Source organism: Lutjanus erythropterus, chromosome 7, assembly GCF_056507025.1.
Source record: "Lutjanus erythropterus isolate fLutEry1 chromosome 7, fLutEry1.hap2, whole genome shotgun sequence".
Lineage (NCBI taxonomy): Eukaryota > Metazoa > Chordata > Actinopteri > Lutjaniformes > Lutjanidae > Lutjanus > Lutjanus erythropterus.
In genome coordinates, this window is record NC_139323.1 from 27535655 (window position 1) to 27548000 (window position 12346).

The following is a 12346-nucleotide window of genomic DNA, read 5'->3' on the forward strand; positions in this document are numbered from 1 at the left end:
ACATGGAGTTTTTTTTAACTGCTTAGGATGAAACAATTTGCCACTGATGTGTCTATATGACATACATAAGCAAACAAGACCATCAGCGAGAAGAATGGCTATTTCTATATGTCTGCCATCAGATCGGATTCTCCTTGAAATCAGGTCATATGCAGACTGGAAGAACCTATGTCCTACACTATAAGTCGATCAGCTGTTTATAACTCTGTCAGTTGTCCGTAAATGTAAAGTTAAGCCCGTTATCCTGAAAACAAAAGCCCACTGCTCCAAAAATATGCACTCTGGAGTGGGAGTTCAGTGACCTCCTGCCAGACTTTATTAACAAATTGCTTGATTTAACCGTTATAAACATCTGCTCCTTCTAAAAGATTATTAATCATTTCTTACGAGTCACAAACAAACATTTACTCATTCTGCGAACATTTGGCATTCATTTGAACCCTAATAAACATCATGAAACATGAAAAATAGAAACAGACGTTCCAGACCTGAATGGAAATTTCAGAGGAGAACATTCTGGCTGTAGCGTTGTTGTGGGAGAAGCAAGTATTTCAACTTAGTATGTTTCCCTAATCTCTGATGACATATCAAGGTCATTTTATGATTTAGTACAGTTTATATTTTACAGATTTCTCTTTTAACCTGATTGATTTGCGGCAAAGCTAATATTGTTTGTGATCAGCTATAATGACGTGTCCTTTAGACGTAGTAGTAAGAAATTGTAAATCAAATACAGCCCTGCACAAGAATAAGCTCATGACTTTATGTGTGTGATTTCAAAATCTGTGTGTGTATGTCGATATGTGCGGAGATGTTCAATGTAGTAAATAAAACGATGGTGGACTCTTTTCATACGGGCTGACGTTAAGTAGAAAGCACTTTATGAACAGACCACATGCCAATCAGCTGTCCCAGATAATCCCGTCTTTACAGCTCAGTCTTAGCCTGCACATACAGTAGGTATAAAATGCAGACACATAAAAACCTAAAATGGGACCTAAAATGGCACATAAAACTGAAAGGGAAACTGGCAATTGTTCACTCATCCCGAATATAAATTCTTCTCCAGCTTTATTCCTTCCTCTGTCCTCTCAAATTCTGTTGGTCTGAGGTAAAGATGTTTGCCCTGTGACTTCCAAAATGGGGAAATTCTCTTATTCTCCTTCAAATTCGGCAGACAGCAAATAAAGAACCCCATCCAGGCCATCAGGGTGGTATTGACATTATCCTGGAAGGGACTTCAGGAGGCTGAATGTAATTCTCTGCTTTGGGCCGGGGCTGACTGTCTGCCAACTTCGCCAGCATCCAAGGCGTCTCCCCTCGGCAGAGCTGGGTAAAGCTGGGCCAAGCTGGAGTAAGTTAATAAGGTGGGTGGCTACTAAAAAAAAAACGAATTTGGCTGGATTCTTTAACTCTAACATACAAGAGATCTTATTAAACTATAAATATTCAACTCTTTGAAAGCATGAGAGAGAAATCAAAAGCAAAGACTCTCTGTCTCTGTCTAACACTATCCTTCTTTCATTCTACCGACCAGACGGTCAATCACCCACCGAGTGAAGCAGACCTGCCAGCTAGCCATCCAGCCAACCTAAAGGTCTGATCAGATACCGCCTTTGAGTGGACCGATGCCAGGCTGCAGTGGGAGCCAATAAATCAGAGTCAGTCAGCATCAGACCCAGCGCTACCAGAGACAGACCAGGGGATATGGAGCTGTAGCCAGCAAATAAACACTGCGCCCCAGCCCAAGGCCAGCGTAATGACCATCATTATACTAACCTCCCTCCATCTCCCACACAGAGAATCTGTGAAACCCATACGGACTTACTAACAGTCCACAGTGATTGCTGCAATTCTTTGATGAAACCATTTCGATACAGTAAGACGCAAGCTTTGGGTTGCATGTATTGTAGTTTGTTGGCGTGAATGAGTTGTAGTAAAACTCCTGTGTGTGAAACATTTGGCCGTCATTACACAAAGCCTTGTCAACGGCCAAAACACTTACTCAGTCATCACAAATGTGATTTCTTCACCCTACGGCTTCTGTCCAGAGGGGGTTAGATGTAACATGACCACATGTAGATGACTAATTTTACCCGAACTCCGAGGTACTATGATTGTTTTTATCCAGGAATACTCAAACAGTAACTGAAAATAAAGTCAACACATTAGACCTATTTGTTTTGGCCAGCCTGTCTCAGCACATGTGAGGCACTAAAACATTTCAAGTGACAGTTACCAGGCAACACCTAGAAATCTAATAAAAATAATCAAAAAGATGTCGAACATTTTGTCAAATAAGTCTGGTTTGTGGTACTCATGCTGGCCTGAAGCCCAGCATGCAAACAGAGCTTTTTAGCCTTAACATGCCCTGTCTTTCAGAGATGCTCTATAATGTCATTACCTATTTACTTCAATACATAGAGCTATCACTACATGGGCCTTTCATTCCTAACACAGTAGTGTTTCCAGAACTTTAACAATGTAATGGAAAAAGTCTGCAGGCTTTTGTTGCATGTTCTCATGAAATCACACACTATTCGATGGGAATAATAAGCTATTGTGCAAGGCCTCCTGCTTTCTTCACTCTCTCCTCTGGCTGTTAGACAAACTGTGAATGTGAATTATTGTTCAGTCCGATCAGATATTTAATGTGTTGTAGTTCAGTGCCAGTCATCTGATTTGTGGTTCAATGAACACTTGATACATGAAACGGGACACGTCTGTCGTAGTGGCTGTGGTCAGAGTTGGGACCAAGTCACTGTTTTGCAAGACACGAATAAGTCTGAAGTCTTTGCGCGCAAGTCAACAGTTAAGACTGGCAAGTCCCAAGTCTTAGACTTTGAGTTTAAAGTCATAAACAGATCATAAAGTAAAGCTTGGCATAGACTGTACAGCGTGAGCCCATTGCTGACTCATTTTAGGGTCGGACCAAATTTCAGCTTCATTACGTGTTGTTTGCTGCGCAGCGTACAGGGGGAGTGACGACCAATCAACTGCTCCCAAATGGCCGTTCAATGTTCAGATGAATTTCTGACATGTTAGACATTTTGGTCAGCCGTTGTCAGGCTCTTGCACAGTACTTTGGAGCGTTCGAACAAATCTTTATTGACAACTGCTATTAAACATAATGGTCTGCAGGGGCTGACAAGCTGTTTATTTTATATTTTACACATACAGTGATATCACTCAGGTTGTGGCTTGATGACTGGACTGTTCAGTGTGAACGCATACATTGTGAGCTTTGGCTTTACATCACACAGAATGAGTTGGAATTAAACAACGACATTTCTAAAGTCCGAAGGAGGTTGGAAGTTCTGTCCTGCACGTTTTGAATACTGCAATTCTTTTCTTGTTGAGCACCACATAGTTTTAGTATGCAAACAAAATTATTTTTGAAATTATTTTTTCCAGCTGGACATCAGTAATGTAACATTCTTCGTGGTTCTCTGCTTGGATTGCGTGCTGTCGGATTGGTTCAGACAGAGTGGATGTGGAGTCTGATCTGGAGAATTAAGTGTCATCATTCTGGGAATGAATAGTGTTAACATTAGTTGATTCGGGAAATGAACTGATTCACGGCACGCTCATTAAATAACATACTTTTGAATCTCTGGGTTTGGGGGAAGGTTTCAAGTATTTTCTAGTGAAAAGGCTCAAGTCCAAGTGAAGTCACGAGTCATTGGTGTTAAAAGACCAAGTCGGGTTGGAAGTCTTTTTTGATTCAGTCTGAAGCCATCAAATGTGTGACATGAGTTTGACTTGAGCCCAAGTCATGTGACCCGAGTCCAAACCTCTGGCTGTGAGCAGTACAATGGACAACAGAGTCGAAACATTAAAGGACTAGAATGCTCGCTCAAACTGTATGTATAAAATGTCTCCTTTTTAATATGTCTACATGCAGAGGGGGCACGATTTTCTTTATTTAACTTGTAGTAATGCCTTCCATATTAACCAAGATGAGTGACAAGCCAGACAAATCTATTTCTATTACGCAGCAGGAGCCATCGCTGAATATGTTTTTAAAGAAAACACCAGTTCTGTGACGCCATGTGAGCTTTACCCTGTTCTATTAATAAGCCACAAGTGAATACAGTTCAGTTTAGTTACTTCTCTCTATCTCTCTCACTATTTCTTCTCCACCTCATCTTTCTTTCCCTCATGATCTCTTTCTTTCATACTTTCCCTGTTATTCCTTGTGCTGCTTTGTCACCTACAGCAGTGAAACAAATGCCCCTTTTCATACCCCCCTCGGGTGATACGAATACCTCATTTCCTGTGGCTTGGCACTGAGGGAACCATAAGCTGGGACAGATGGGAGTCTGATTGGAATAACTGATGCAGACACTGAAAACAGTCCCCAACAAAACATCCTTTGTTTTTCAAGAAATGGCATAAAAAAACAGTGAAACTCTTCTTGGCTGCGCTGACATACACCGCACACCCAGATTTGTGGTGTTTAGGTAACAAAGCGAAAGTTTAACTGTATGAGTGCGAACACGCAGGGGGATGAGGAGGAGGGGGGGTTGCAGCTGGTGAGAGGTGATGTGATCTCTGAAGTTCATTACACTGGATACTCCCCACATACGGACACTCAAATGAACAGCACCTTTAAAAACACACACATATGCATGCATGTATGTTCATATACGTACCCCCACACACCGGTTTCCCTGTTGGCTGCCTCAACTTAAAACAATCTCCCCACAGCAGTCCTGAACTACTTTCTCCAGCTTAACTAATACTCTCAGGGGAATTTAGGTCATGTTTTTCACTCATCATCCCCGCATGAGATGTATAGAAAGCTGCTTTTTCCTGCCTTTCCCATGAAAATGTCAATTTGCTGTAAATACACTTGGGGATTTCAGTCTAGCAAGCAGCCTGTTAAGGTCGAACATGTGCTGTTTTTGAGAAAACAATGTGGTAGTATTCAGCAGCATAATTTGGTATAAGGCGAGCTTGGCCTCAGCCCAGAAAGCACAGCAGTTGAAAGAGAGCTGCCAGGAAAGCAGAGAGGGGGAAAGCCATTTATATTTTAAACCTTCTCCAGATACAGCTACAAATGTTCTGAGTTGCAAACTTAATGTACTTTTCTTCGGCACTCCTTTTGTGAATGTTTCTACAGTCTACATGAATAAAATCAGAACCAAACTGTATTATGCATTGCTGCACCAGCGACAGTGACTCACACACAAATACTCATCCCTACCCTCTCAGTGTCTCCTGGCCACGGCGTCGAACCCGCTGCACCTCTCTCTGGTCCACAGTGCCGGTGAATCGGCTAGCTTGGAATGGTCCATCCCCAGTTTGACTGCTGGCCGCATGGACCACCGAAAGACACACCGCTGCCCATCCCAGCAGCACCCGAGCCAGCTTCCGTGATCCCATTGGTCGGTCTGGCTATCCCTCCAACCGTAGCACTTCCGTTTTACTGCTCACTTCCTGATTCTCTGATCGCCGTATGGACCCAGGATGAGCAGAGGGATCTAGACCTGGATCCAGACCAAGTCCTGATGTGCACTCCAGAGTAGGGGCTGGACAGAGAAAGAAAGAAGATGAAAGCTAAGAAACACGTGAAACCTAAAGGGATTGATCAAAATTACTATATAAATTCATACAAGTCAAAACTGGAGAGGTGAGGTCCCCCTCATCAGCACCACTTGTCATGTTTCAAGTGTGATCAGTTTAAATGATTATAAACCGTTAAATCATCAGTATTTAGGTTGTTTTGGTCCAGTTTGCATTTTAGGCTGGATGTTTTTTTAATTCAAAGATAATTTTTGGGGCATTTTGCCTTTTTTTGCCTTGAGACAGCTAAAGATATGACAGGAAAAGGGGTAGAGAGAGAGAGGGGATGACACACAGCAAATGGGCCACAAGTGAGAGTCAAACCAGACTCAGCACACGGGGCACAAGCTCTACCAACTGAGGTGTTGGGGCGCTCCAAGGCTTGACGTTTTTTAATGTTTCCATTACTTTTAGCTAACACTAGCTGACTACTTCAATCATTTGCCTATTACTGTTTATCTATTACTTTTTGCTAACCTCTTCATCTCTTCATTTATTATCTTTAGCTCCATATTTCAACTGTTTTTCATTAGGCTACTTTTAGCTACATATTTCAGCTGTTAATGTATTACTTTGAGGGAACTATTTCAATAACAATTATCAATTGTAGCTAACAATTTCAAAGATTATTTATGACTCTTAGCTTTGTATTCCAACTGCTTATCAGTTACTTTACTATTTCAACAGTTTAGGTAGCTATTTCAACTATTTTTCATCATTTAGCAAACTATTTCAGCTGACTTCACAAGGTTGTATATTTGTAAAAATTTCCTAGAACCAAAAGAAGCAATTTAAAAATACATGTCAACACAATATCTACGGGCAGAGGGGGAACCATGGGGCCAGTGGAAGAAACACTAATGTGCATATTCAATGGGGTGCATACTGCTGAAGTACAGCTGGAGGCAACAAAACTTTCTTGGTGTATGTGCCAGGGAAGCCGGTCTTATTAAGGTGCCATCTTTGCGTCTGGAATCCTGTTCATAATATATACATCCATGGCTTATACCCACTGTTTACATCCAGTGAATCAGACTACTGACTCAGTGACTAGTTTTCATGCACTCTCAATCTGCAAAACATGATGCAATGTGTTACAACTGACTCAATTTACTGGTTATTGTAACTTAACTAGTCAATTAGTTGAGCTTTCCTCATACCTCCTGGAACCACAGGAGTATCCCCTGGGGTACAAGTTCCACTGGTTGGGAATCATTAAACTAACAGACCAAAACAATTTTACCCTTAAATCATTCTCATACATGTTCCAACCTTAGAAACATTGCGAACAGGACACCGTACAACTCTCCATGAAAATGGTCTGTGATGGAATTACCCACTGATTTGATTTTTTTGTTTGTGACATGCTTGGTGGTTATATCAAGAAAAGAGAAAACATATGAGGTTGAGGGTGAATAAAGAAGAATATGCAAGGAAATAGAAAAGACACTTAAATCCTGGCTTCTAGCAATCTGTTTTCACTATACTGCACTTCAAAGCAGCCTCATGAGTGGTTTATCACTCCACAGACACCAAATACTGTATGTACTGACTGCAGACTACACAGAGGAAACTCATAAACTGATTAGAGAGACATGTTCAGAGTCAAAGATCTAGCGCTGTTGAATATTAAATGTTTATTGTGATTGAAGGGTATGTTTATAAGGATTAGTATCATATAAAGTCAAAGAAACTGTTTAAATAGTGATTTTGTTCTTGTCCTGTGGACCACTGCACAATAAAGAAGCCTCTTTACCACAATAAGACTGAAGTGCTTTAAGCACAATGGCTGTGCGTCCCTAAAAATTTTGCAAGATATATATTATCAATTTAGGAAATAAGAAAAAACATGGAAAACATGAATTTGCTGCACAAGTTATCCTTAGCTTTTCTGACTTTTCTCTTTAACTTTACTTTTTACTGTGGAAATCCTGCATACATGTATGTCTTTAGTTCTGTAGATACTACTTATGTTTAAAAGTTCGAAGAGGGGAACATCACTAGTATTTCATACATGCAAACTGTGACAAGGGGTCATAAATAGATGTTGCTTCGTTTTAGAGGTCACAAGCCAAAAGGTTAGGAATCACTACTGCTCTAAATCATAGCCTTGTGCCTAGAGGGAGCCAGAGAGACAGAGTAGGGGGAGGTTGGTGGAAAAGAGGTGTATGGTGAGGTAAAGATGATCAATCAACTCCAAATGTACTTTCTCTATCACACATACCACAATCTGAGCAAAGAGTGGGGACATTAAAATGCTAAGAAAGACCAATTACTCATCCATTAAGGCACAAAATTAAATTACTCCAATTATTTTTCATTATGTGATTTATGGAGTCTGGATGTCTTAATCAAATTACTTTGGATTTGCGAACCCTCGAACATATAGTCTTACAAGCCTGTTCTAAATGCATTAGGGTATATTAAACTGAATCATCCAGAGTCCAACTGAATTGGACAGCCGTGGGGTTTATTTTCTCTTCTCCACCTCATTATAGACCACAGGTTTAAGAGTGAACTGTGGGCCCCTGGTGATATATAACCTCAGCAGACCCAGTCTCCCGGAGCCCTCCAGCCAGGAGTCCAACCACATTATAGATCTGGCCTGGACAAAGGCAAGAAAATAAATATGGCTCAGCATCCCACTGACTCAGATAAATTTTAATGGATGATGAGAGATGGATGAGCAGTGCACGCACTCAGGCATGCAGAGAAAAGTGGTTGGCAAGACAGGGACTAGACAGGAAGTCACAGAAATGAAGAGATACTGGTGTTAATATAATCACCCGTTGGATAATTATTCCAAATTTTATAGTGTTCAAGGGCTACGCAATATGGAATATCAAATATCATGATATTTTCACTTAATACCTCAATGTCAATATTTATCAATATTGCAACAATATTGTAGAAATGACTGTTTGTGAATTCACAAAATGTGAACACATCAAATTACATCACATTAGTGTAATGTAGTGTAAAAACAACACTAATGTCAGATCACAGGATAGCAATATCTGAAATCTAAGCTATCTCATCTCATATCATGACATTGATATAATACCGATATATTGCCCAACCCTATAATGTTCTTTTTTTAGGTGTAGACACAAAAGTATTATGTGCCTGATATATTTACCTGTAACAACTACTTTCTGGTGGCCTATCATAACTCCTATGTAAAAATGCAACAATTAACCGATTAAGTCTATTTTGATAATTGATTAATAGGAAAAACAACTCAAAATTCTCTGATTCCAGACTCTAAACCTGATCTTGGGTTTTGGGAGACCCTGATTGACATTTTTCACCATTTTCTGTCACTTTATAGACCAAACAACTAATAGATCAACAATGAAAATAACTGTTACAGCCTTACTTCAGTGTTAAACTAATATCAATAAACTTAATAGTTCAAAAGATTTTTTTCCACTTAAACTGGCCCAAAAAAAAAAAAAAAAGTTGCTTCCAGCTGCTTTGCAGTAAGAGAAGTGACTGGAGGCGGGATCAATGCCGAACAAAAGAAATGCTTGATCAATTACCGAGTGTGAGCTTTGCTGAGCTCTTCTCCAACCGTGCTGTCAAAATAAGGCAGGTAAAGCATCCATCCTGCTTTGTTAATGAATCATTTCATAATCAAAGCGCAACATGTCCTTTAAGTCTGGCTCTACATGGCAGCATTTTTATTCTAATAGATTTGAGGGGTAAAACATCAAAGCACAACTTTATATTCCTAGAGAAATGTTACTGTAAGTGATGCAAAAGTAGATAAGTTTACTGAAAATCACCGCAGACACACGTCAGGTCCACGAGAGATACGCAAAAAGTTGCATCTGCCAGGCTTAAAAAGCCTCTGAAGCAGCCTGTTGCATGTTGACAGAAAGACAAATATAGTTTTTTCACGTTATTGCAGCACTCATGTCACCGCAACTTTATGAATGGAGAAAAAAAACGCAACATCAGCTCCTGTCCGCTCAACACAAGTTAATCCCACATGGGGAAACAGCCTTTTTATTCCACTTTGCTTGCCAGGAAAACTTATCCCCACGTATGAAAATTCAAACAGAGCGACCAATCAAACTGTAAAAACGTGACTACCCTGTCGGACTTTTTTTTTTTTTTTCCCCTTGCAGATTCTCAAAAAGCCGGTAAAAAGTGCAACTCCCGACCTTCACCCGTTTAAAAGCAACTGTTAAACCTTTAATCCCCGTTTCTGCATTTTAATCTTGAGATTTTATCCCTAACCATCAGACAGACGTGCATAAAGAGATAATCCCCCCGTGAAACAACGGGCTTCTCCAACAATAGTCACAATCAAAGGCATTGATAACTTGATGGTACTGCAGTCAAGAGATCACTAATGCACACAATACCTTGCAACAGTCGGAGCGCCTTGGCGTCGAGGAGCCCAGAGTCGGAATTTGAGACAGGATATGTGCCCCAGAATGGAATATTGAACTATAGCCTTGTGAGAAAAAGAGAAAAGTTAGGGAAATGCCCTGTTTGGGAGAGGGGAGGGGACACAAGAGTGAGGCAGAGACAGAGGGAGAGAGGGGGTAGTAACGGACTGCAGGACAAACCCACATTCCTCAAGACTCCTGTTATAACAGGGGCCAAGCAGCTAAACCTTCACACTGTGGCCAACATGGCTTCACTATCATCACTCTGCAAAAAAAAAAAAAGCACTCCTTCGGGCTAAACCTCAGTGATGAGATAAGAGTCTCACCAGAGTAAATAATCTTTGATGACTGCTGAGCAACATTTGCATTAACAGTAAGGTGGAAAATGAGCCAACACTGACAGATCAATGGTATAACTAAAGAGCTCATGATAGATCATAATTAAAGTTAGCCTACAGAAAAAAAAAAGTATTAAATAGACTGTGCAGAAAGAGCATGTTGCTTTGCCCCAGTGTGTCAAATTTACACCTGCTATTCAAATAGTGTCCCTGCTATTTACTGCCGCAGCCCACTGGTGCTTGTGATTGACACATCCTTGTGCTTTGTTGCCACAAGTGCTGATAGGAAGTTAACATTGAGAGAGTGGCCATCTGGGTGGTATATTGGTGAGGACAGCTGAGCACATCTCAAGCGTTTCTACCCACTGATTCCAACACTCAACAAAAAAGGTTCAATGGAGCTCCAGAAAGGTTTGAGTAAACTGAGAAAACACGAGGAGGCTGTTCTCAGTGCAAGTTCATTGTTACAGTTAGTAACAGAGTTAATGAGTCAGTAAAAAGACCAAATAATGTGCTCAAATAATTAATTTAATATGAATAGTCTTAATCTGTCTATAACCACTCTATTGCACATTCAGGGTGATGTCCATCGATACATTTGAGTCACTTTCCTCAAGAAAGTCCCATTACTTTTCACAGGACATGAACATTTGTGCTTTGATGACAAATCTGAGAAAAATGAGAAATGAGAAAAATCTGACAAGGAGGAGATAAAGGTTCAAGACCTTGACATGGCAACGTGTCCTTTTGTAATGTATCCTGTGAAAAAGGAGATCTAGACTAGTATCACTTTATTAGCAAAACTGTTTTAATGCCCTGTCTTTGACCCTACAAATGTTTCTATTAAAATCATAAACCTCTCCATATATCCATATATCCTCTATGAAATACCTTAAAACCCTGTTAGGCTTTCCATGGGTTCATCACTGATACAAGCTGGATTATGTTTTTAGAGGGCAGTGGTTGAAAGATTTTCACTACACAGAGGTCTTAAGCCATGTTTCAAAAAAAAAAGAAAAAGAGGAAATACAAAAAATGTGTGTTTCAATCAACCAGTTTGGAGCAAATATACAGGGCTATGTAAAGCTTAGTTTCATTGAGGTTGTAAACTAGAAACCAAACATTTACTACCAACAACTAAAAATCCCCAGAGAAGAAGAAGAAGAAAAAAAAAAACAGTTGCCTTGGCCATCTGCGAGATAAAAGTGTAGTAAAGTAATTATTCTTTCATGTGACAGTCAGGGCCAACAGCAGAAACAGGGACATGTCGAGAAGAGAATGCGTGTGAAACGCTTGCATAATTTCTATACAATGTTTTTAACACATGACAACACTGTGATTAAACTCTGGGAAGGTTTAGGGACAAAAAACACTTGAAAAGATAATGGTTTGGGTTAAAATGATAACTCTGGGCTGTTCTTTCGTGGATCTCAGGTTCCCTGACTAACTGACTAACTGGATACAGCTTCTTCCTCTTCTTCTTCTCTTGGAGCGGAAACAGCTGATCAGTCACATGACTTCAATTCACTACATCAGAACATACTTGGACAAAGTATATCCATCTTCTGTTAAGTGCAATGAATCTTTTTAAAAAAAAAAGTTAAAAACATCTCGAGCAAGCAGAAAAGCTTTTTACTAAACTAAGGATGTTTTTTTTTTTTTAATGTAATATTTAACGTACATTGATATGGTTATAGTTTCTTCATTGAAAACATTATAGTTAACCCCTCTGAAAAATAACAGTTTGCTAGCAAAAGGAGCAGCTAATGATTCTTCCAGTAGAAGCAAAGAAACATTCAAAAGTTTTAAGTTGTTCTTCAGACAGTGATGAACAGTGATAAACCCTCAAAGGTCCTCTAAAGGACCACTTCTTATCAGAGTGGAGGGACCTTGTTTGTCACTCTTTGGGGGACAACAAGCAGAGTCAGTGTTTGCCAGGGACAGCAACGCTCAAGTCGTCTCCTGTGTGTGTTCACGCGCACACAGGTTTCGTAAGGGTCATAAATACTCTTTTAAACAATGGGGTATTATGTAGACCTG

General features: G+C 40.1%; 1 protein-coding gene across 1 annotated transcript in view; it reads right to left on the reverse strand.

The window, feature by feature from the left end:
- fbn3 (fibrillin 3) overlaps positions 1 to 10074 on the reverse strand; it is an 87014-nt gene extending 76940 nt beyond the window's left edge. Inside the window, exons 1-2 of the mRNA XM_084723422.1 lie at positions 9942 to 10074; positions 5210 to 5534 (exon numbers count right to left, since the gene is read on the reverse strand). Of these exons, the coding sequence (XP_084579548.1) occupies positions 5210 to 5388 (179 nt within the window). The 5' untranslated portion in view covers positions 5389 to 5534; positions 9942 to 10074. The remainder of the gene's footprint in view (positions 1 to 5209; positions 5535 to 9941) is intronic.
- Between the last annotated feature and the right edge of the window lie 2272 nt (positions 10075 to 12346).